At 42.3% G+C, this 26,421-nt stretch overlaps 1 protein-coding gene across 1 annotated transcript in view; it reads left to right on the plus strand.

Annotated features, from left to right (window-relative positions):
- Positions 1-26,421, plus strand: part of GC (GC vitamin D binding protein) — a 209,895-nt gene that overhangs the window by 108,147 nt on the left and 75,327 nt on the right. The window contains exon 2 of the mRNA XM_063920102.1: positions 23,303-23,372. Coding sequence (XP_063776172.1) covers positions 23,303-23,372 — 70 coding nt within the window. The remainder of the gene's footprint in view (positions 1-23,302; positions 23,373-26,421) is intronic.

Here is a 26,421-nt window from a genome sequence, read left to right on the forward strand (position 1 = left end):
GCGCATACCGCGCCTGCGTGTGCACGCTATTGCGGGTATGCGCCTCCACGGGAGAGCGTACGCACGCGCAGCACGGACCAGTGTGCGGTGCAAATATGGCAGTGTGCATTGAGACATTTTTCTGACTTCGACAACACAGTTTAGTGCGACATGTGAAGTATAAACATCATGGTAATGTCTCAGTGATTAGGATCCAGGGAGTGGAACATGTTAAAAGTACAAAAAGAGGGGGGGATAGATTCAATCTCCTATGCAAACGCGAAGCGTTTTGGATCTTCTCCCTGGGTACACTGTCTCCGAATGGTTTGAATGATTCAATTGAGATGAATAATATATAGGACATTTTAATGAGCAATATGATATTTAACTGCATAATGTGAAAAGAAGGAGATCCCTGGGGAACAATATCTGGTATATATTCTTTAAGGGATTAAAGATAATATTTAAGAGCATGAGAGAGAGAGATATATACACACACAAAAAATTTGGAAAGATAAAATTAATATATGGAATGTGTATATATAGATTAAAATAACAAAGAGCTTATATTATGAATATCTGAGGGATATATTAAACCTATATAGTTATAATATGGTATGATAAGCTTGATCTTTTCCAAATAATATGTTTAGGATGCTATAAGACAATTATGTTTATATAAAAATTCTTATATGTACTACTAAATAAAATTATTATATCTATATGAGATTTGAAACTTAATCATGTTAAGAGAGTATATATTTGAGAGATTCTTTAGAATTAAGTCACGTCTGGTTTTGATAACTTTAGTAAGTATAACTAATATGAAAATATAAAAAAACTAATAAAATAAAAAAACTAATGAATTTTAAATAAATTGAAAATCTTTTCTTCCTGGGCTCTGAGGGTGCAGGTGGGAGCCTTAGCCCGCTGAGCCATATGGCCTCACATTGTTTTGAGCTATACGAAAGTATAGTTATCATCTAAAAATGATTTAAAATGAAAATTAACTCCTATGTCTCTTGTGTAAGATATATGAATAAATAAGTAATAAATAATATATATTATAAATGAAATGGTTTTCTATATCTGTGTAATGAATATAATTAGGTTGTTGCCTTATGTTACTGTTTATTATAGGTTTCAATGTGTGAAACCATGAGAGATGATATATTATAATACAGGTTTGGAAGATCAACACACCTGTAATACTTTAATTAATTAATGCTCTCCACTGATTGGGTACCTGCTATTTAAATACGGACAATCTAATGCACCTTAATACCTTCTGATGAAACCGTGAGATTGGAAGCACGGAGAAACGCGTTAAGGATTCCATACAAACACCTGCAGGCTGTCCAGAACCCCTCTATGCCAGAGGACATCTTGGAGGAATCACCTAAAATCAGCTTTGAGAGTGTGCACCCTCCCCCTGTGGACACTGCTGTTACCGCCGCTCCCGCCAGAGAACTTCGGCACAAGCCGTTCAAGATCAAGCCGCACTGAGGCTCCAACACACGGCTGTGGTGAGCGCTAATCATTGGCGGTGGGGAGAGAAGGGGACACTAGCTGCTGTGCGGCAGGCACACTGTGAGCGCTTGTAGTTCCTACAAAGTTTATTCCTCTGGCTTATGGATACAAAGTAGCAACGTATTTTATTACAAATTAACCAGTCCTTCACCGGGGAGTTACATAAATAGCACTATGTGTGCTTAAAGAATATCCTTATTGGAGCTCCAGCGGTATACGGTTACTTGGACGGTAATACTAATAACGTTACAGTTTACTGGACTTTTGTACTGCAGTATTTGGTGTGTTTTAAAGTTTTATATATTATGCTGTGCATTATTAAGAAAATTGATAATTAAATAAAAAACATAATAATTTTTAATCAAACTTAATATATATATGCGCTTCCTTGTGATATATTTTCATATGTTATATGCTTTTGGAATGCAGCTTTAGCTTCACTCAGTCATGCCTGAGCTAGACATTGTACTGTCGATGACTGGGAGCAAGAGGCTAGAATATATACCCCAGGACCATCCAGGATTGGCTGAGCAGTGACAGGTGGTACAGGATGGCTCAGGCTAGCTAACATTTGGCTGGATCGCAGTCAGTTGATTGGAACAGCAGTATTCTTGGTCTGGCTAGCTATGGACTGTGGCCTAGAAGGCTGCAAACAATGAAGCCTGCATTCCCTGGGGATGATAGTGGACGCATGAACTAAGCCCAGAGAGCGAGTCAGCAGTTGACAGGAGCAATAAGTGACCCAGCAACAGGGGTAACAAACCAGTATTATGACACCCTGACTAAAAGGATATTGTAGCAACCCTATAGTATACTCTATTTAGCAACACAATATTGATAAGGTTTGTGTGACACTTAGAGGTATATTTACTAATGTTCACTTTTGCATTCGATTTTACGGTCAAATTAAATTGAATCAAATCAACATTCTTTTTCACTGTCCAAATTGTTAATTTACCAACATTCGATTTTAAAATCAATTTAAAATTTGACTCGATGTTGACTAGTGGTTTCTTGTTCAGTTTTGGATGTCCATTTCAAAATCGAACATAAAATCACCTACTGTATAAAATTGAATGTAAAATCTAATTAAATAGAACAAACACCTCCCTATGTTTTTCTATTGGACAAAACATATCACATGCAAGAAGCTTCTGTGTTCCCTCTAAAGCTGGATACACACTAGACGATTCTGAGTACCCAACAATATCATGTGAATCGGATCCCGGCGGGCTGGCGGCACCGGCAAGTGCATACACACTTGCTGATGCTGCGAACGATGGCGGGTGGGGGAAAGTGGGGGCCATGCTGCATTTGGCAGCATGGTATTGTCAACAACATCCCCTGAATGTATGCATGATATGGTATGATCACGATAGGGGATGTTGTTGACAATTCACAGGAGTGCGCATTATTGATGATTTACTGTATTGTGTACACACTGGACGATATGAACAATATGTTGTTCCAAAATATCGGACATATCGTTCAGAATATATCGTCTAGTATGTACTGTTAGGGTCTCCTGCTCTGTGCTGCCACGTCGTCATGGCAACCGGGAGACATGTGCTAGCGGAGTAACCTGAGCGTAGCTGATACTCCGGTTCGGGTCTTTTGCTGTGCAGTGGTTACAGGCTCTGTGCACGGCAGGGGATCCGGTGCTGGTTTTTGTGCTCACAGTCTGTGAGGTCTGAGTGGGGCATGGACAGCACCTGCTATATAAACCCTCTTCTCAGGTTAGGCAGATGCTGCTGAATCTTTGTTGGTTAGTCAGTTCCTGAAAGCTAGCTAGTACTGTGTAAACTTTGTATTTGTTTGTTGCTAACTGCAAATAGGCCTTGGGATTTGGTATTACACTCTGCCAATCCAGACCTAGCAGTAAGACTGGAGTCAGTCGTTTAACCTGCTGGGGTTCTTTTTCGTGGGTAAAAAGGACCGTTCGTTGCGACCCTGCATCGACTTCAGGGAATTGAACCGTATCACGATTAAAAACTCATACCCACTGCCTCTCATTTCGGTCTTGTTTGACCAGCTTCGTACTGCCACCATTTTTTCTAAGATTGACCTACGCGGTGCGTACAATCTAATCCGAATAAGAGAGGGGGATGAATGGAAGACTGCCTTTAATACCCACTCAGGGCATTATGAATATTTGGTGATGCCTTTTGGGCTCTGTAATGCCCCGGCAGTCTTCCAGGACTTCATGAACGATATGCTCAGGGAATATTTGGATAGATTCTTAGTTGTATACTTAGATGACATCCTAATCTTCTCCCATTCCCTGGAGGAACATCGGAAGCATGTACGCTTAGTCCTCCAGAAACTCAGAGACCACTGGCTTGGGGCGAAGCTGGAGAAGTGCGAATTCGAAGTTCAGCAAATCGCATTTCTAGGATATATTATCTCCCCAGAAGGTTTCCAAATGGAGGGTTCCAAGGTACAGGCAGTCCTGGATTGGGTGCAGCCCACTAGTTTGAAGGCGCTTCAGCATTTTCTGGGCTTTGCAAATTTTTATAGACGATTTATCGCTGGATTTTCGTCTATAGTGGCGCCCTTGGTGGCACTCACTAAGAAAGGGGCGGATGTTGCTCACTGGTCTTGTGAGGCCAAAGCGGCTTTTGCCCGTCTCAAAAGGGCATTTGTCTCGGCCAAGGTGCTGCGACACCCAGATCCAGAGCGTCCTTTTGTGGTGGAGGTGGATGCCTCTGAGATGGGTATTGGGGCAGTGCTCTCTCAGATGGGGGTGTCTGATAATCGCCTTCATCCCTGTGCTTACTTTTCCCGTAAATTTTCGCCTGCCGAGATGAATTATGACGTGGGTGACCGGGAATTGTTGGCTATTAAGGATGCACTCGAGGAGTGGAGACACTGGCTTGAGGGGGCTAAGTTTGTGGTCTCAATTCTCACCGACCATAAGAATTTGGCATATTTAGAGTCAGCGAAGCGCCTCAATGCCATGCAGGCACGATGGGCTTTGTTTTTCGCTCGTTTTAATTTTTTTATAACATATCGCCCTGGGTCAAAAAACATCAAGACTGATGCGCTCTCGCTGAGTTTTGCTCCAATCCAGGAGACCACCGAGGAGCCATTGCCCATTGTGTCCCCATCATGTATTAAAGTGGGCATTACCCAGGACCTCTTGTCATTAGTCCTTAGAGCACAGGAGCAGGCTCCTCCAGACCTTCCGGTAGGTCTTTTGTTTGTGCCTCCTAGGTTAAGACAGCGAGTGTTCCTGGAATTCCATGCCAAGAAGTCGGCAGGTCACCCGGGTATTGCCAGAACTCGGGAGTTGCTATCTAGGGCAGTGTGGTGGCCCTCGGTGGCTAGGGATGTGGATCAGTGGGTTCGGGCATGTGACATCTGTGCCCGAAATAAGACTCCTAGAGGGGTTCCTGTTGGCCCATTACATCCACTCTCTATTCCATCTAAGCCATGGACCCACATTTCAATGGATTTTGTGGTGGACTTGCCCAAATCCTCGGGGATGATAGCCATCTGGGTTGTCGTTGACAGGTTTTCGAAGATGGCGCACTTCGTTCCATTGGTTGGGCTGCCATCGGCCAGATGCCTGTCTGAATTATTTATGCTGCATGTTGTGCGCCTCCACGGGTTGCCACTTGATGTGGTCTCTGACCGCGGATCCCAGTTTGTGGCCAAATTCTGGAGGGCATTTTGTTCCGATCTCCAGATTTCTGTCAGCTTGTCGTCAGGCTACCATCCGCAGTCTAATGGGCAGACTGAAAGGGTGAACCAGTCCTTGGAGCAGTTTCTCAGGTGTTATGTCTCCAAGTGTCAGACTGACTGGGTGGCTCATCTGTCCATGGCGGAGTTTGCCTATAACAACGCGGCTCACTCTGCTACAGGGATCTCTCCCTTCCTTTGTGTGTATGGGCATCATCCTAAAGCCAATTCTTTTGACCCCCTGGACTCCACGCCTGGTGGTTCCTCTGTGGTTTCGGTCCTTAGAGGTATTTGGAGGAAAGTGAAAAAAGCCCTTGTGTCTGTGTCATTAGTGACCAAAAGGGTTTTTGATAAGCGGAAAAGACCCTGCAGCTTCAAATTAGGAGACTTCGTCTGGTTGTCTACCAAGAATTTGAAGTTGAGACAGCCATCTCATAAGTTAGGCCCCCGGTTCATCGGTCCTTATAAGATCACTAGGGTTATCAATCCGGTGGCATTTCAGTTAGATCTACCCCGTTCTTTGGGCATCAATAAAACATTTCATTGTTCCCTTTTAAAACGGGCGATTAATAATCCTTCTTCCAGTGGAAGACTTTCCCCTCTTCTGATACGTGGCCAGAGGGAGTTTGTTGTTGAAAGGATTCTTGACTCCAAGATGGTTCGGGGTCGGCTGTCATTTTTGGTGCACTGGAAGGGGTATGGCCCGGAGGAGCGGTCGTGGGTGCGCAGTTGTGATCTTCATGCCCCTAGACTGTTACGCTCTTTCTTCTCGCAGTTCCCTGATAAACCTGGTGGTAGGGGTACTTTGACCCCTCATCAGAGCGGGGGTACTGTTAGGGTCTCCTGCTCTGTGCTGCCACGTCGTCATGGCAACCGGGAGACAAGTGCTAGCGGAGTAACCTGAGCGTAGCTGATACTCCGGTTCGGGTCTTTTGCTGTGCAGTGGTTACAGACTCTGTGCACGGCAGGGGATCCGGTGCTGGTTTTTGTGCTCACAGTCTGTGAGGTCTGAGTGGGGCGTGGACAGCACCTGCTATATAAACCCTCTTCTCAGGTTAGGCAGATGCTGCTGAATCTTTGTTGGTTAGTCAGTTCCTGAAAGCTAGCTAGTACTGTGTAAACTTTGTATTTGTTTGTTGCTTACTGCAAATAGGCCTTGGGATTTGGTATTACACTCTGCCAATCCAGACCTAGCAGTAAGACTGGAGTCAGTCGTTTAACCTGCTGGGGTTCTTTTGCTACTCTGTGAACCTAGCAAGTTTGCGGCTGTATTCTCAGACTTGCCTGCCAAAATCCTTTCTCACTGTGCAAGGTGTTCAGGTGTCAGTTTAGTGGCAGTAAGCTGAACCAGTGCACTGCAAGTGAGGACTAGGATTGTGGAGACTCTCCTTGTGTCTATAATTCCATCTCTGACCAAGGAGTTTACTGCCACACCCGTTGGTAACCCTTTAGGGTTTTGCTGTTGCCCTTAGCAACAGCATTTCGGGTTCTCTACGTATTAAATCACTACATCTCGCTTCTTTCCATCTGAGCATTCCTAATACTAGGGAGACATCCAGTTTCTTAGCCTTTGGGCTTCTCTGTTCACTTTGTGTTTATTTTGTTACCCTATCACCTTCTGTGTATGTAATGTCATATTCCCCAGTCTGTCTGTGAGTTCATTTGTTTTGCATCCCTCACCGTTCAGACACCAGTACATTCCTGCTGGCACTGGTGTGCATAACATGTACCCAGCATAATTCTGATTTATGTGTACCTCCGACGTGCCCCCTAACCAAAAGACGCAGGAGTGATGTGCACTGCGTCCATCTCTGAATGAGGCCCATAATTCCTACCGCCACAGTGAATCACATGTTTGAGACCTGTTTTAATAGAGATGTGTGCAAATCCTCAAATGTTTCTTGTTTTCTTTTAAAATTGATACAAACATATTCGATTTTACATCCAATTTTGCCTTTAGTCATTCTCCTAATTGCGAAATCGAATGTAAATCGAATGCAAAATCACTAAAATTAAACATTAGTAAATAAATATACGGTACCTCTTAATGATTATGTCCATCCACGCATTTCATAAGTGAGACTGAACAACTGTAGAAAAGCGAATAAATGTGTTATTGTACATATTAAACCTACCATGGGTGGTCATTCCGACTTGATCGCTAGCTGCATTCGTTCGCTGTGCAGCGATGAGGCAAAAAACCGACACTTCTGTGCATGCGTATGCGGCGCAATGCGCATGTGTGACGTACTATTACAACGAACAATGTAGTTTCACACAGGGTCTAGCAAAGCTTTTCAGTTGCACTGCTGACCGCAGAGTGATTGACATGAAGTGGGCGTTTCTGGGTGGCAACTGACCATTTTCAGGGAGTGTTCAGAAAAACGCATGCGTGCCAGCAAAAACGCAGGCGTGGCTTGGCGAACGCAGGGCGTGTTTGTGACGTCAAAACAGGAACTGAATAGTCTGAAGTGATCGCAAGCGCTGAGTAGGACTGAAGCTACTCTGAAACTGCACAAAATTATTTTATAGCCGCTCTGCAATCATTTCCTTCGCACTTCTGCTAAGCTAAAATACACTCCCAGTGGGCGGCGGCATAGCATTTGCACGACTGCTAAAAACTGCTAGCGAGCGATCAACTCGGAATGACCACCATGGTGCATAACATTTGTCACAGTAAAGTTTGCTTCCTTTGTAACAGAGAGGGTTTTTTGTTTTGTTTTTTATTTAAACATCTTTTAAAATTTCTGGAATGACTTATACATTAGTAATCCATTTTTGCAGTACAATTATTAATATATTTCAGAATTAGATATTTTAATCCATTTTACTTGTTACATTTTAACACATATCCTCTTTAAACCATGAGCTTCCTTTATGTACAGGGATATTGTGAAATTTCAGCACTTAGGATAAATGAAAAGCTACAACTGCAGCAAATATTATTCCCTAAAACTTTTCTCAATTATAAAAGGAACTTTACAATGTACTACAGAAAAGCTTTTTAAACTTCATCTATCTGGCCTGTATTTCAGAGTTTGTCTCACTGTCACTAACAAAGAAAAACTTTCGGAAACTTTTAAGGCAAAGTGGTTAAGTGAAAAATTGCAGACAAAATGACATACAGTATTTGTGATTTTGTTCCACACACTTTATGCTTTTGGCTACTCTTACAGTTGTGTGGGTGAGATCCATTTTCTGAAAAGTGATGCATTTATACGTAATACTGCATCTCACTATTGTATTGGGTAGTAATGGTCAAAAATGTTCCAAAATGCAATAGCATGCCCCTTTAGACTAAAATAACTATTATGTTTTATGGGATTTAAAAAAACATAATTTGAAAAAAAAAATTATGAAATCTTTCTGAAAGTTTTGAATTAACCAGATTACTTACTATCATTCATAGAACTTGTCACAGAACTGCCGGTCGCTTCTCCAGATATACAAACACATTTGCTGCAACCAGCAAAAGTCACTTTTAGCACTGAAGCACACATTAAGCTTTTGCTCTTACCTGCAAACACACTGAAATACTTAGAAAAATTGTTGATGTGGGCCACACAAGGCCTTGGGTCTTAAGAAGCACAGAAATAGAAACTAGAATTTTAATTTTAATTCCAAGAATACTTCAGAGCTTCAGTTAAAAAAAGTGTTACAAAGATTATTAGGAGTATTTTAAGAATGCACACAGATAACGGTACAATCTCAAACATAAATAATAGGAGAGATATAATTCAGAAGCCTAAATTTACGCACAAATTTTGGATTCTGCTGTGGGGGATTACACAGGCTAGTTTATCGGTTCACTTCTAGCAACAGCTACACCCCATGGGAATGTACACACATATTCAGGGAGAGAGAAAGTTATACCCTCAACTGCACTCACTTCCTCCCCTTATTTCCTTATTTTAACCAACTCATTGCTGGACAATGGACTTAAGGTATCATACAGTACTTCCGCCTTTTCTTTCAAGAGTTAGGGGAGGGGGGTTAGCCCACATGGACTCAGAAATTCCATGCCTCTTTTAGGTGAACAGATTTATGGCCTCTCCTCAGGAAGTATAGTGGCCTGGTCAGATGCACTCTTGGGGTGAGTGATTACCTCTAAACCCACTTGGAGTTATGTCAACAGTCCATTTACAACCTAGCAGATGAGACCTGTTGATTGCAGAATGGGATGCAGTTCAATAAATAACATTTACCACTCAGACAACACAATGATACCACATGCAATTTGAAGAATACCATATTCTGGGATCCGATCATATGATGGATCCTGACAGAACTATTCAACTTTTACTTTTGTAAATAAATACTGAAATATAGAAAAGTAGAAAGTACTACACTTCTAACATAGGCAGCAATACAGATGCGGTTGGAGTAGCATTGTATGCAACAAAGCAGAGCCGTAACTAGACTTTTTGGTGTCATGTGCCAGAAAGAGAATTGGTGCCCCTACAATTTTTCCAATAGGGTCATGTGGTGCATGCCATCATGGCAGTATGGATGCTGTAATGGTTAACATTACAGCCTCACCACACTGAGGTCATGGGTTTAATTCCCGCCAACTGTGTAGAGTTTGTATATTCTCCCCATACCGCCATGGGTTTCCTCCGCGTTCTCCAGTTTCCAACACAATCCAAAAATATACTGGTAGGTTTATTGGCTCCCAGCTAAAATTAACCCTAGTGTGTACAGTATGTGTGTGTGCATGTGATAAGGAAAATAGACTGTAAGCTCCACTCGGGCAGGGACTGATGTGAATGGTCAAATATTCTTTGTAAAGCGCTGCGGATCATGTGTGCACTATATAAATAACTGGTAATAAATAAATTATAAAATAAATTGTGAGGAAGGAGCACATGGTGAATTAATTAAAACAGATAATTGACAAGTGCCACCTACAGTGCCCCCTACCCCGCAGTGCTATGTGCGGGGCACATTCTGCACACGCCTAGTTCTGGCCCTGCAACAAAGTACAGATTATCAGTACTTTGCGCATGTGCTGGACTCAGTCCTGAAAGGTTGTCACATCAGTGACTAGATAGCTACTAGGTGCCAGTTGCCTGCACTTGCCTGTGCGCAGTCCCTACAGTGTGATTTTATGTACACTAGTACAATTACCATTTGCGGGGGCAGATTGGGGAACATACATTGACTCGGGCGGTACAATGAGTGGGGACCTGTCTGCTACAATTGGGGAGGCACACTGAGGATTGTTGAGGAAGCAGGGCCCAAATCGGTGTTTTGCTTAGGGCCCCACGATGTGTGGGTATACAGTATATGGAAAATTATATCTTAATAAATGCAAATACAAAGATATGGTTGAAGATGAGCTAGCATGCCTCAATTTACTTTTCAGATTGGTTCGCTATTTGAGCCCCAGTGATTGGGGCTTTGTTTTAACATAAACAAAAATTATCTGCACCATCCCTCTTGAATATTCCTCTATTTTGATATAATTTCCGATGCTAGCTCAGAGAACTTCAATTAATTTCAGTCTATTTTTGAGTCTGTCATATCAAAATGTGCCATGTAAAATTGGTGCAAATTATTTGTATATGTGTATGTATGTATGTATGTATGTATGTATGTTATGTATGTTACAGTATATATGTATATATGTATGTATATATATATATATATATATGTACAGTATATATTACAGTATATATTGTTCCAGTGGCAGCGTGGAGGACTCTTCTTCCGTATCCCATCAGCCAGGGGGGAGGTGCCGGATGCAGAAACCGCTCTCTCTGTGTGACGGGGGCATTGGGGCTGCTTTGTCTGCTAATCATCCCTCAGACAAGAAGGCACCGTGTGTGTGTATGTAGCAGGTGACAGGTGCTGATGCACAGGGCAGCAGCGGGGTTGACTGTGCAGTGGGTGCATGCTCAGTGCTGTAACGAGGGAGCAGACAGATGCTGTATCTGTGCTTGGAGGATGGGGCAGGTGGCAGCAGAGTTACCGGAGCACTGATGGTGAGGGAAGATTTGGGGTGGAGGAAGCAAATAGATGATAGAATTTCAATATGTCATCCCCCTTTGTGCCATCTCCCATCTTTAGGACAGCATATTGAACATAAGGAATATGGGTGAGGGGCATATTGATAAGAAGGCATATGGAGGGTACAGAATATTGAGGAGAAGGCATATGTTGGGTGCAATATTAAGGAGAAGGCATGTGGGAGGGTGGTATATTAAGGTGTTTTGGGGCTAGCCTATTGAGAAGGTGTATGGAGGATGGTATATTGTAGAGAAGGGGTATGGGGTGGGGAAGCTGGCCAATTGAGTAGGTTATATGGGGGGAAGTTGGTATGTTGAGGATAGGACCTTTTAGGAGAGCTGGCATATTAATATGTATATATGGGGGAGAAGGGGTATGGTGGATAGCCATATGGGGGAGAAGAGCTGAAGATGGCTGGCATTTGGAAGGCACATTTTGGGGTGGCGCTCAGACCCATATATACTCCTCTGCTTAGTTTCAACTTTCCCTGGTCCCACTTGATTCAGATCCGGAACATGTACACCTGCACTGGCTAGGCAGTGACATCAGGGAACTGAGGGATTCCAGGCGCATGAACTGTGATATCCTTCCTGGGGTCAACTGATTTTGTGAGGTGTGCTGTTATTACCACCACCTGATTGATAGGAAGAAGGTCATGTCTGGTGAATATAGAGCAGGAAGCAGAGGACAGGGTAAAGTTATGGAGAGGGCAGGCAAGAGGGAGGGTTAAAATGGATGGTGGAGGTGAAAGGAATGGGAGAGGAGTGAAAGGGATGAGCCAAGTAAACAGAGGGAAGTTAAAACTACTGATGCTGTTAAGGATGAAGATTAAAATGGAATTACAGTAAGCAGGTGAAGAGAATGAGTGAGGTAAATAAAAGGTAAATAAGAGGGTGAGAGAAATGAGGGGGGAAGTAGTAGAGTCAGGTAATCGGGGACTGACATAGGAAATGAATTAAGTAAAGAGGGAAGAGGTAAAAATATGGATGCTGGTGTAGGGGGAGGAGAAAGCAATATTTGCAGATAATGAGAGTGGTGAAGGGCATAAGGAGGTTGCAGAGGGAGTAGTGAAGGAAATGAGAGAAGTATAATGTGTGGCGGTAGGGAGTTTGCAAAATATAGCAAATATCTGCATCTTTGTGAATCTCTGGACAATTCTACATCAGATGGATCTCAGCTGTTTCCTACCATACATGGAATAGTTGTTTCAGGGTGTCCACTTGGTATACGCATAGAGGTAAACCATCTAGTGGAGTGATCATGTATCAAGTGATCGCATGGGTCATGCTTAGATATAATAGGGGATGCATAGTTTAAAAGCAATTTCCTCCTAGAGGATATAAAACAGTGCAGATACAGGATGCATATGCAATAATGCACATGTATAGTTGTATTAGCATTCCATTAGCAAAACATTATTATTATTATTATTAGTAGTAGTAGTAGTAGTAGTAGTAGTAGTAGTAGTAGTATTTTATTTATATGGTGCCACAAGGAGTCCAAAGCACCTTACAAAGTACATAAACAGAATGAATAAAACTATAAAACAGTGACCTACAGTACAGAACATTGCAGGGCGTGGACATAGTATATAAATGTTTCTGCATTAGCAGTCAAAATACTCAAGTACCAAAGGTTGAGTGCTTTTGTAGGGAGTAGATGATGGTATAAGTAGGGGAAGGAGTACATGAGGGAGGATGATAGCTGGATGGCTTTGATAAAAAAAGAGGGTGTTGAGGGTCAATTTGGATTTCTTTAGAGAGGTGGATTGTCTGATAGTGAGAAGGAGAGAGTTCCAAAGGAAGGGAGTAGCATGGGCAAAATCTTGGAGGCTGGAGTGAGAGGTAGTAATCAGTTGGGAGGAGAGGAGGCCTTCATTTATGGATCAAAGTGGGTGGGCAGGTGTGTTAAGAGAGATGAAGTCAGAGATATAAACAGGAGAGGATTGGGTGAGGGCTTTGTAAGTGATTGTGAGAATTTTGAATTGAGTTCTGAATGGTAAGGGGAGCCAGCGCAGGGCTTGTAGGAGGCAGATGTAGTACATTTGGAGAGGAAGATAAGCTGTGCAGCATCATTGAGGACAGATTGGAGTGGAGAGAGGTAGGAGGCAAGGAGACCAAATAGGACAAGTTTATAGTAGTCCTATCTGGAGATGATCATAGAGTGAATGAGGCTCTTAGTAGCCTTCAGGGTAAAAAAGGGTCTGTTACTACAGATATTTATGAGACTGAATGCGTGGTTTGACAGAGAAAGAGTCATTGCCCCAAGACAGGGCAGTTGTGGACTAGAGGAGCTGGTGGTGCAGTCAATAGATAATTATATTCATGAGGTGAGGTTATTCGGGAGGGTGGGAAGATGATCAGCTTTGTCTTAGTCATGTTAGGTTTAACATGCCCCCTGAACATAGCAACAGTAAGTCAATGAATGTGTATCCTTAGGTAAATGTCTTGTCTTCCTCACCATCTCTAAGCTCAAATTACATAGCTTTTCTATACTAGTTGCTACTGTAGTTACAGACACACAATGCTCCAGTCATAGTACCAAATAGTATATAGTACAGCATGCAAAAGACAACACAAATGTGGGAGGCACAAAGCTTAGCTTTGCATTGCAATAGTTCATTGGCATTTACTGTACACTTCACTAGTGTGATCAGAACCCATCAATACCTTTTTGATTGGCATACCTGTAACTCTATAATGCCTTGTCTTCATAGTTTTTTTTACATTTTGTACTTGTACATGCTACATTATTATAAATCTATAATTTGTTTTTTAGGCTTATCAGTTTGGTTCACATTAACTGAACACATTATATTTTTGTAATCTAAATCAACTTGTTTTTGTTTTTTCATTAGTTAATAGCTCAAGAGTATGTGCTTGTATTTTAGAATAATAACACTGACAGTATTGATGATGATTATAATGACAACAATCATTAGTTCAATTTGTTTAATATGTCTAATTAATCAATAACAACTTCTCTCTTATCTCTAATTCATTTAAACAATAGCTCCACATACTGTATTCTTATTAGCAAATTGGGTATCTCTTCTATCGTTTGCTGTTTCCATGGGAACCAACTCTCTCTTTTATATCCTCCTTGGGCATATGCGGATGTTCAGAAGTATTTAAAATAAATAAGATTGAATTTATGTATTATCAAATACTGGAGAAAGATAAAGTGGGGAGAGATAAGATACCAACCAATAAGCGTTGGTCATTTTCCAAACAGTCTGTAAAATGACAGAAGCTGATTGGTTGGTACTTTCTCTCCACTTTCTCTCTCTCCGAGCTTTGATAAATCTCCCCCAATATGAGAATGTTTATCTGTATTTTTATGACTGCAATCAATTTATGAAATTTGTTTCATACTGGTTTCACATATATTATGCTGTAGGTTTAGTGTTATGTAATGATGTAATCTTTAGATTGTAAGCTCTCACGAGCAGGGCCCTCTTCACTCATGAGCTCATCCTTTGTCTTACTTTAATAATCTTCAACTGTACCACATCCAGCAGTCTTCTGCCACCTGATACTTATTCCAGTGTCATCTGCTGATGTAACTATGTTTATTTACCCTGTACTTGTCCTATACTGTCATCAACTGTAAGTTGCTGTTTTCCTGTTTGATTATTTGTGTACTCTGTAATTGGGCGCTGCGGAACCCTTGTGGCGCCATATAAATAAAGGATAGTAATAATAATAATAATAATAATACAGTACCTTAAAGAAAAAAGTTAGCAAACTTCAAATTCATTTCATGCATATGTATGTTGTACTTGGAAAAACTTTATTCCAGACAATGTTGCCACTAGAATGTATTGGTAGCATCTAATAATTTAACAACATTACATATTTTAATCACTTTAAAATGTAGGAAATATATTGAGATTTCCTTCATTTTGCACACATGTATATATACAGTAGTTACTGTTCAAAAATAAAGCATATAATTATAGTGACATTTTTAATTAATTAAAGGGTTATAAAACATTGAAAGTATATTACAATTATAAGAGTATATACTGTTTTATACTGTATATAGAAGCTTTCTGTCTGTTTAGCCAAAGCAATAGCTCCCTCTATGGAATATACAGTAGAATAAAACAAAGTCTATTTAGAAACAAAAATCATAATAAAACTAGAGATGTGCGGCGGGCACTTTCCTGTTTTGTGTTTTGGTTTTGGTTCTGGTTCCATCTTCATGTTTTGGATCTGGATTGGTTTTGCCAAAACCACCCTTTCGTGTTTTGGTTTTGGATCTGGATGATTTTTGAAAAAAACATAAAAACACACACCTCACAATATTGTTTTTAGGCCTAAAAGTTGCACAGAGGTAGCTGTATGACTAAGCTAAGCGACACAAGTGTACAGCACAAACACCTGGCCCATCTAGGAGTGGCACTGCAGTGGCAGACAGGATGGCAGATTTAAAAAAATAGGCCCCAAACAGCACATCATGCAAAGAAGAAAAAGAGGTGCAATGAGGTAGCTGTATGACTAATCTAAGCAACACAAGTGTGCAGCACAAACACCTGGCCCATCTAGGAGTGGCACTGCAGTGGCAGACAGGATGGCAGATTTAAAAAAAATAGGCTCCAAACAACACATCATGCAAAGAAGAAAAAGAGGTGCAATGAGGTAGCTGTATGACTAAGCTAAGCAACACAAGTGTGCGGCACAAACACCTGGCCCATCTAGGAGTGGCACTGCAGTTGCAGACAGGAAGGCACTTAAAAAAACTAGGCCTCAAACAGAACATGATGTAAAGAAGTAAAAGAGGTGCAATGAGGTAGCTGTATGACTAAGCTAAGCGACACAAGTGTGCGGCACAAACACCTGGCCCATCTAGGAGTGGCACTACAGTTGCAGAAAGGATGGCACTTAAAAAAACTAGTCCCCAAACAGCACATCATGCAAAGAAGTAAAAGAGGTGCAATGAGGTAGCTGTATGACTAAGCTAAGCGACACAAGTGTGCGGCACACACACCTGGCCCATCTAGGAGTGGCACTACAGCTGCAGGCAGGATGGCACTTAAAAAAATAGTCCCCAAACAGCACATCATGCAAAGAAGAAAAAGAGGTGCAATGAGGTAGCTGTATGACTAGGCTAAGCGACACAAGTGTGCGGAGCAAACACCTGGCCCATCTAGGAGTGGCACTGCAGTTGCAGACGGGATGGCACTTAAAAAAAACTAGTCCCCAAACAGCACATCATGCAAAGAAGTAAAAGAGGTGCAATGAGGTAGCTGTATGACTAAGCTAAGCAACACTAGTGTGCGGCACAAACAACATGGGACATGCTAGAATTTGCCCAAATGTAATACACACACAATATTGGTGGCACAGGAGATCGTACCCCTAAACCACACACTCACGGCAAAGCCTGTAAAATTAATTTGGATAAGAAATAACCCTTTTATTTGTAGCTATTATAATAATATACAGCACACGTGAGCGTACCACTACACCACACAGGGCAAACCCTGTAAAAATTATTTGAATAATAATATAAGTAATGTATATAAGCCTTTTATTTGGAGTAAATAATACACAGCACAGGACACAACCACTGGACTTATGGCAGCACAAGACACCACTGGACTGATGCAGCACAAGACAGCACCACTGGACTGGATTTATATGGCAGTACCACTGGACTTATATACGGCAGTACCACTGGACATATATACGGCAGTATCACTTGACTGGATTTATATGCCAGTACCACTGGAATTAAATGGCAGAACCACTGAACTTATACGGCAGTACCACTGGACTTATACAGCAGTATCACTGGACTGGACTTATACGCCAGTACCACTGGAATTATACGGCAGGATCACTGGAATTATACGAAAGTATCACTGGAAATATACAGCAGTACCACTGGATTTATATGGCAGTACCACTGGACATATACAGCAGTATCACTGGACTGGACTTATACTCCAGTACCACTGGAATTATATGGCAGGATCACTGGAATTATACGGCAGTACCACTGGACTTATACAGCAGTACCACTGGACATATACGGCAGCATCACTGGACTGGACTTATACGCCAGTACCACTGGAATTATATGGCAGGATCACTGGACTTATACGCTAGTACCACTAGAATTATACGGCAGTACCACTGGACTTATACACCAGCACCACTAGAATTATACGGCAGGATCACTGGATTTATACGTCAGTACCACTGGAATTATACAGCAGGATCACTGGATTTATACGCCAGTACCACTGGAATTATACAGCAGGATCACTGGAATTATACAGCAGTACCACTGGACATATATGGCAGTACCACTGGACATATACGGTCGTATCACTGAACTAGATTTATACACCAGTACCACTGGAATTATACGGCAGGATCACTGGAAATATACGGCAGTACCACTGGATTTATACGCCAGTACCACTGAAATTATATGGCAGGATCACTGGAATTATACGGCAGGACCACTGGATTTATATGGCAGGATCTCTGGAATTATACAGCAGGATCACTGGAATTATACGGTAGGATCACTGGAATTATACGGCAGGATCACTGGATTTATAAGCCAGTACCACTAGAATTATACGTCAGGATCACTGGATTTATACGCCAGTACCACTGGAATTATACGGCAGGCTCACTGGAATTATACGACAGTACCACTGGAATTATACAGCAGGATCACTGAATTTATACGCCAGTACCATTGGAATTATATGGCAGGATCACTGGAATTATACAGCAGTACCACTGGATTTATATGCCAGTACCACTGGAATTATACGGCAGGATCACTGGAATTATACGGCAGGATCACTGGATTTGTACGGCAGGATCACTGGAATTATACAGCAGAATCACTGGAATTATACGGTAGCATCACTGGAATTACACGGCAGGATCACTGGATTTATAAACCAGTTCCACTGGAATTATACGGCAGGATCACTGGAATTATATGCCAGTACCACTGGAATTATACGGCAGGATCACTGAATTTATACGCCAGTACCATTGGAATTATACGGCAGGATCACTGGACTTATATGGCAGTACCACTGGACATATACGTCAGTATCACTGGACTGGAGTTATATGCCAGTACCACTGGAATTATACAGCAGGATCACTGGAATTATACAGCAGTACCACTGGACTTATACGGCAGTAGCACTGGACATATACGGCAGTATCACTGGACTGGACTTATACGCCAGTACCACTGGAATTATATGGCAGGATCACTGGAATTATACAGCAGGATCACTGGATTTATACGGCAGTTCCACTGGACATATACGGCAGTATCAATGGACATATACAGCAGCACAGGGACACCACCACTGGACTGATGCAGGACAACACAGCACCACTGCAATGGACTGGACTTATACAGCAGCACTGGACATATGGCAGCAGAAGACACCACCACTGTGACTGGACTGATACAGCACAATACACCACTACTGAACTGATGCAGTACAACACAGCACCACTGGACTGGACTTATATAGCAGCACTGGACATATGGCAGCAGAGGACACAACCACTGTGACTGGACTGATGCAGCACAAGACACTAACACTGAACTGATGCAGGACACTGAGGAAGGAGACAAGTCCTCTCTCTACACTCTCCAAGGCCGGAGTGAAAATGGCGGCGACGCTCGGCTCCTTATATGGAATCCAAACCTCGCGAGAATCCGACTGCGTGATGATGACGTTTTGCCACGTTCTAGTTCGGGCTCGAGTGGAGACATTCGGGCAGGTTCGGTTTACTGAGAACCGAACCCGCTCATCTCTAAATAAAACTATAACTCTTTAGATACAGTACAATACAGTATGCATCGCCTTTGTGATATTATATATACAAGCTCTCTTTGTACAGAATCCATGGTATCTTCAGTCTGATGATCTCTATGGGAAGTAGGGTGTCTGAGCACACTGAATGAACACACATTGTTAATCTTAGTGGCTGTGAGGTATATTCTTTGAGAAGTCAGAAACCTGTTTTGGTCTCTTACCATCCTTCCCATGCAAATTGCTGTCTGAATCCATTATGACAGCACAGATGGTTAGCATTACTGAGGCCATGGGTTTGATTTCCACCATGGCCCTAACTGTGTGGAGTTTGTATATTCTTCCTGTGCTTGCTCAGGGACTCTGGTTTCCCCCAGCAATCCTAAAAATATACTGGTAGGTTAAATGAACTCCTGCGTGAATGTGTGTACATGTACATGTGGTAGGGAATATAGATTGTAAGCTCCACTGGGGCAGGGACTGATGTGAATGGCCAAATGTTCTCTGTAAAGGAATGCAGAATATGTGTGCGCTATATAAATAACTGGTAATACTTAAATCATTTAACGGGATACGTATGATATCCCGGCAGACTGGTTGCCAGCTGTCAGTATCCTGCCAGCGGCACCCCGTATGTCGGAGTACCAGTGGCAAGGCAGCGAGTCCCCTCTCGGGAGCTCGGCGCACTCGCCACCTTTTTGGCCAGGTGGCCACAGGTTCTATTCCCATTGGGTTGGTGGCGTGGACCCACCAACTGAGTGGGAAGTAGTGGCGGGTGTCGGGATGCCGGCTGTCAGTTTATCAGTGGGTTTCAGGTTTCCGACGTCGGTCTTCTGAACGCTGGCATCCCTACAGCCAGTAAACTGACTGCATCCCAATTTAACATGTAGCGGAAAGTATAGATTTCCACAGCTAGTAAGAAACTTCTCAGGATGGCATGAGCCATACCCAGCAATGGGGGACCAGCAGAGTAGCTGGAGAAGTCTAATGGAAGTGGAACCACTCTGGGTCAAATCTGTAATCACATGTGAGGCCAGCAGCTGTACATTCACAGATTTCACAAATATTTTATCAGCAGTGTGTAGCTGCTAGTGAGAGGGAGAAACCTCTACTTATGGGCTTTATTTGGAGCCTCAGATTGGTAAATAGTGGGACAACTGATTTCTGTACTGCTGCTAAGTGCACTCAGCCACCACTGATAAATAGAACTCTGGCTGTGTATGTTCTTATGTAGAAGGGACTTGAAAATCTATTTATGAAGACCCCGAAAGCCCTATATCTGGTACTAACGTCCAGATAGTGCATTGCAAAATGAAGAAATGCTTTATATAAATATCTCCTTTTTAAAATAAATGAAAATATTTTTATTTTGAAGCTTTACTAATTTATGTATTTTTATAGAACCACAGCATTTAAACGTCAGCAAGGGCACTTTTTCTCACACCCTTCGCCCACCTGGTCAAAACCCAAATTTGCACAAAAGTGCTCACTACCCTCTGGGGTAGCAAACAGTTTTGTTCGAGCTCAGGCTCCAATAAAGTGTGGCTGCTGCTGCACTGATTTGCTGATGACAAAATCATTCACCCGTAATTGAATTCCTCCTAAGTTACAACAGGGTCAAGGAAAGGTGATTAAATGTGCTCTGACAGTGCATTAGATTATCATTACTAAATAGTAAATAAACAATAAATATAACTATGTAAATAAATAATAAAAGTGTTTAGCAGTGCTAACATTCCATTCACTATACAGATTAATAAGCGAGTTTTCACACTTGTTTGAAGTTGTGATGACCAATTAAACATGCCATAGCGGTAAACAAGTGCCAATGTATATATCTACTTTAATGTAGGTCCTGCATAAATAATAGTAACAAAAGTCATAGTTGATATCCACCAATTCCATACAATCTTAAATAGGGTACACACTTGTCGAATCCCTGGCTGATCGGGTAAACGCTCCCAATCAGCAGTGCTGTGTGTGTATCCATCTGTGACACCCTGTGACCTCTTGTGAGGCGGGAGAAGCAGCATGGGGGTAGCGGATCCTCTATACAGGACCGGTGCTAGGTTGTTTCGCGCCCTCCTGCAAACTATAAAATTGTGCCCTCCCTCCGTTAACTTAGAAAGATACAGCGTCCGTAATAAAAGAGGGGTGTGGTCTCGCAAGGAAGGGGTGCGGACACACAATAGCACCTCACAATAGTTCCTCCAATTCAAATTACGCCACACTATAGCACAATCTTATTCACATTATACTGCATGTAGTCCCCATGATTCATATTACACGACATGGGGAGTATTCAAGTACTGTAGGTCCGTATTTTCACCTAGGCGAAAAAACAGGACTTGTCAATATTTTAAAGGCGAATGTGGATACACCCTATTCAATAGCAGGGCCGTTTTTTTGCCTAGGCGAAAAATTCAGCAGGAGCAAAAAACATGTGAATCAGTGCATCCACCTGTTTTCTCACCTGCTCCGGTAAAAAGGCAGGCCGTTTTCAACAATTTTGAGGCATTTTTCGCCAATGCCTTTTCACATAAAAAAAGGTGAGAAGGCATTGGCGAAAATGCCTTAAAAATGGGTGAAAACGGCCTGAAATTGAATAGGCAGGGGGCTAAATTCAACAGCTCCGAGATTGCTCTGATGGGAAGTTAGAGGGAAGGTGAGGGCAGGGGTGCAGACAGGGAGGTAGAGGGAGAGTGAGGGCATGGGCACAGATGGGGTGTTAAAGGGAGGTTGAAGGCAAGGGCACTGAGGGGAGAGTTAAAGGAAGGGTGAGGGCACCCTGAGGAGGGAGCTACAGGGAGTGTGAGGGCAGAGGCACTGAGGGGGAAGTTACAGGGAGGGTGAGGGCAGGAGCGCTGAGGTTACAGTTACAGAGAGGGTGAGGGAAGGGATGCTGAGGGGGGAGTTACAGGAAGGGCGAGGGCATCCTGAGGGGTGAGGTACAGGGACAGTAAGGGTAGGGGCACTGAGGGGGGAGTTACAGGGAAGGTGAGGGCAGGGACGCCGAGGGAGGAGTTAGAGGGAGGGTAAGGGCATCCTGGGGAGATGCTACAGGGACAGTAAGGGTAGGGGCACTGAGGGAGGAGTTACAGGGAGTGTGAGGGCAGGGACGCTGAGGAGGGAGTTAGAAGGAGGGTGAGGGCACCCTGGGGAGGATGCTACAGGGACGATAAGGATAGGGGCACTGAGGGGGGAGTTACAGGAAGGGTGAGGGCACCCTGAGGGGGGAGTTAAAGGAAGGGTGAGTGTAGGGGCACTGAGGGGAGAGTTACAAGGAGGGTAAGGGCATTCTGGGGGGAAGCTACAGGGCTGGTAAGGGTAGGAGCACTGAGGGAAGATTTATAATGAGGGCAGGGGCCTAAAAAATAGCTTTATTAGAAAAAATGCTCTAAATCAAAGTGTGTGTTAAACCTTCATGCAGACTATAAGCTATGGAGAGCCCCCACCCCACCCCATGACTGTTGCTTACCAGTTATTTATGGTGTAAGCAGTGCCTCCTCTCTTCTTCAGGAAGAGGCAGCGGCCTATCACAAGTTGGCCTCTGCTGCTGAGAATGCGCTTGTGCGGGTGGCTACTGGAGAGGAGGAGCTCGGGAGAGGAGGACTTAGAGCTGTGGCGCATGTTATTTATCTGTCTGCGCTGCGGGCACCGACTCTTCATGTTGCTTGCGCCGCTGCTGCCTGTGGTAAGTGTGACAGGCTCTGGCAGCAGCGACAATCAGCAGCAACAGGCATTGCAGACAGTGCGGCACCGTTAGTAAAGAGGCAGGGAGGAGAGAGCTGATCTTCATGTTGCCGCTGCTGCCTGTCAGAGTGACAGGCGCTGGCAACCAGCAGCAACAGAGCATATCAGTAAGGTCGCAGAGCGGGGAGAGGACCTTGCTGAGCGGGTAGCGCTGGGCCTGCCTCTATGGGTATCAGGAGATCGAATGTGCAGCACATAAGATGCAACCTCCCAGTCCCGACCGTTGCCCGGGTGTTATAAGCTGTTTATTAGCTAACGCTCCTGCATTGGCACTGCATACACACCTATACACCTATTTAACCAATATTGGGCATATGACTGTATAATTGTGTACCCAGCTTAATTCTCATAAATGTACAAAATAGCTACAGCAGGTTGTTTATTTAAAATACAGGCTATAATATAAGCAATGCTGTGTATTAAATTATTGGTTGTGCACAAACGTTTTAATTGTATAGTAACGTAATCAAACCATGATTTTTCCCATTTAGCTCATGCACTGTTATAATCAATATGTTGTTTTTTAATTCATTTCAGGTAAACCATACCAACGGGATAAAGTGTGCCAAGAATATAAAATGCTTGGAAAAGATAAGTTCACTGCCATGTATGTATGTTTAAAAGCTTACATATATATTATTGACAAAAAACTGAAAATAAATTTTCAGGCGCTATTAAGAATATAATAAAAATTACTATATATCTAGATTATTTTAATAGCAGCAGTTAGCCCAGTCATGTCTGTGTGAACACTGACTAAACGAAACAGCTCAAAAATCCAATTAAATTTATCTCTAGCTGCCCATATATGCAAAAGAAATTGATGTGGCTGTTGCGCTGATTTACATTACTGTTACCAAACAATAAATTCTGGCTGAATAAATATGCAAGATGAAGATGAAAATTCAGTATCTTGATTTTAACATTTTTGTTTTCCACATAAAAAGTTATTTTAAACACAATAGTCACACATAAATATAAAAACAAGTTAATAGAATCACATTTAGAAGCACCCAATGTTATATTCCTTTAAAAAGGGGAAAGAACCGTGTGTTAATTTTTTTAATACATACAGTACAAAATCATGGTTGCATTCCAAACCATGATTTTTGTACTGTATGTATTAAAAAAATTAATGGAAGTCCAATGTCCATATGTAAAAATAAAGAGTAACTGTCCTTATGGAAGCTTACCACAAATGGAATAGTGTTGTGTATCTGATGAACAGCGTGTAAGCAATCACTCACTCCTGTCTGGATGTGATCACCTCCAGGCTCTTTCTCTCCTGAGCCGGAGGTATTGAATTAGCGGCACTGTTCCTCGGCTTCGTGACGGGCCCGTTACATATTTGGTTTGTGGCAGCAGATGTTTAGCCGGTGTAGTCTCACCATAAGCAGTACCGCTGAAATGCATGAGTGATAATTCCCTTTGATGGTCCGCGTCTCTTGCAGAAGGGGTCTGCTTGCCTCTGTTAGTGTATAGCTGCGGATACCTCCGGATGTCCTCGGACTGGGCTGGATGATAGGAATAAACCTCAACCAGTTTCGTACCTCAGGGTGCTTTTTCAAAGTCTTTGAAAAAGCACACTGAGGTGCGAAACCAGTTGAGTGAAACTACAGCGGCTAAACATCTGCTGCCACAAACCAAATACGTGACGGGCCCGTCACGAAGCCGAGGAACAGTGCCACTCCAGCTCAGGAGAGAAAGAGATGGGAGGTGATCACATCCAGACATCCAGACAGGAGTGAGTGATTGCTTACACGCTTTTCATCAGATACACGGCACTATTCCATTTGTGGTAAGCTTCCATAAGGAAAGTTACTCTTTTTTTTTACGTATGGACATTGGACTTTCATTAATTTTTTAATGCATACAGTACAATAATCGTGGTTGCATTCTATATACATGGTTCCTCCCCCTTTTTAAAGGAATATAACATTGGGTGCTTTTAAATGTGATTCTATTTACTTGTTTTTATATTTATGTGTGACTATTGTGTTTAAAATAACTTTGTATGTGGAAAGCAAAAATAAAAAAACTCAAGATACTGATTTTTCATCTTAAAGTTTTGCATCTTTATTCAGCCAGAATTTATTGCTTGGTAACAGCAAGATATAGATATATATATATATATATATATATATATAATTGAGCCACAAATATATATAATTGATTAATCTGTTTCTTGTATACCATAGATGTGATGTAAATTGCTTATCACACCCTAAACAAACAAAACATTTATTTTCTTTGAACACATTTACCAGTGTACAACGTCTTGTTTTAAATGTGCCAACTGCTTAATAAAGATGCAGCTGTATTAGATGACTGCTTTGTAGTAATTGTGCTTTGTAACCTTCTTTGCTGTGTAAATTACTAATTACCACATGATGGGAAACATTGAATAATGTTTATATTTAGGAATTCAATAGCTACAATGTAAGAAGTGTGCAACAATTACATTCAATATATAATAGAGGTCAAACAGATGGCTGGGCAATAATGAGAAGATGAAAATATAGTACAAATCCTTATACAGTAATATGGAGTATTTTTGGCTGCTCCTGTATGTAGTAAGTGATAGTAGCAAATATCAATAGATAAGCCCCATGGTGTAAAATTTACTGATCTCACACTGAAGTCATCTCTTGCTTTCTTTTGGGTATCAAAACCAGTAGAACATACAGTATAATTGATTATTTTATGGGGGAGAAATACCCAGCCAGTAGTAATACCTCACAGGTGAGCATTTCTGGATAAACAGGTTGTCTCTAGGTAGGAAATGAGTATGACATGTCCAACTCACATAGCATCTGTTTAATAAACTGTTTTTTCTCTAAGACTGTCATTAAAACTGATGTGTTGATACTAGAGATGAGCGGGTTCGGTTTCTCTGAATCCGAACCCGCACGAACTTCATGTTTTTTTTCACGGGTCCGAGCGACTCGGATCTTCCCGCCTTGCTCGGTTAACCCGAGCGCGCCCGAACGTCATCATGACGCTGTCGGATTCTCGCGAGGCTCGGATTCTATCGCGAGACTCGGATTCTATATAAGGAGCCGCGCGTCGCCGCCATTTTCACACGTGCATTGAGATTGATAGGGAGAGGACGTGGCTGGCGTCCTCTCCGTTTAGAATAGATTAAAGAGACACTTGATTTACTAATTTTGGGGAGCATTAGGAGTACTCAGTACAGTGCAGAGTTTTGCTGATAGTGACCACCAGTTTTATTTATAATCCGTTCTCTGCCTGAAAAAAGCGATACACAGCACACAGTGACTCAGTCACATACCATATCTGTGTGCACTGCTCAGGCTCAGGCCAGTGTGCTGCATCATCTATTATCTATATATAATATTATATATATCTGATTATCTGTCTGACTGCTCAGCTCACACAGCTTATAATTGTGGGGGAGACTGGGGAGCACTACTGCAGTGCCAGTTATAGGTTATAGCAGGAGCCAGGAGTACATAATATATTATATAGTGAGTGACCACCAGACACACAGTGCAGTTTATTTAATATATCCGTTCTCTGCCTGAAAAAAGCGATACACACAGTGACTCAGTCAGTCACATACCATATCTGTGTGCACTGCTCAGGCTCAGGCCAGTGTGCTGCATCATCTATATATATTATATATCTGTCTGACT

This window comes from Pseudophryne corroboree, chromosome 1 (assembly GCF_028390025.1).
Source record: "Pseudophryne corroboree isolate aPseCor3 chromosome 1, aPseCor3.hap2, whole genome shotgun sequence".
NCBI lineage: Eukaryota > Metazoa > Chordata > Amphibia > Anura > Myobatrachidae > Pseudophryne > Pseudophryne corroboree.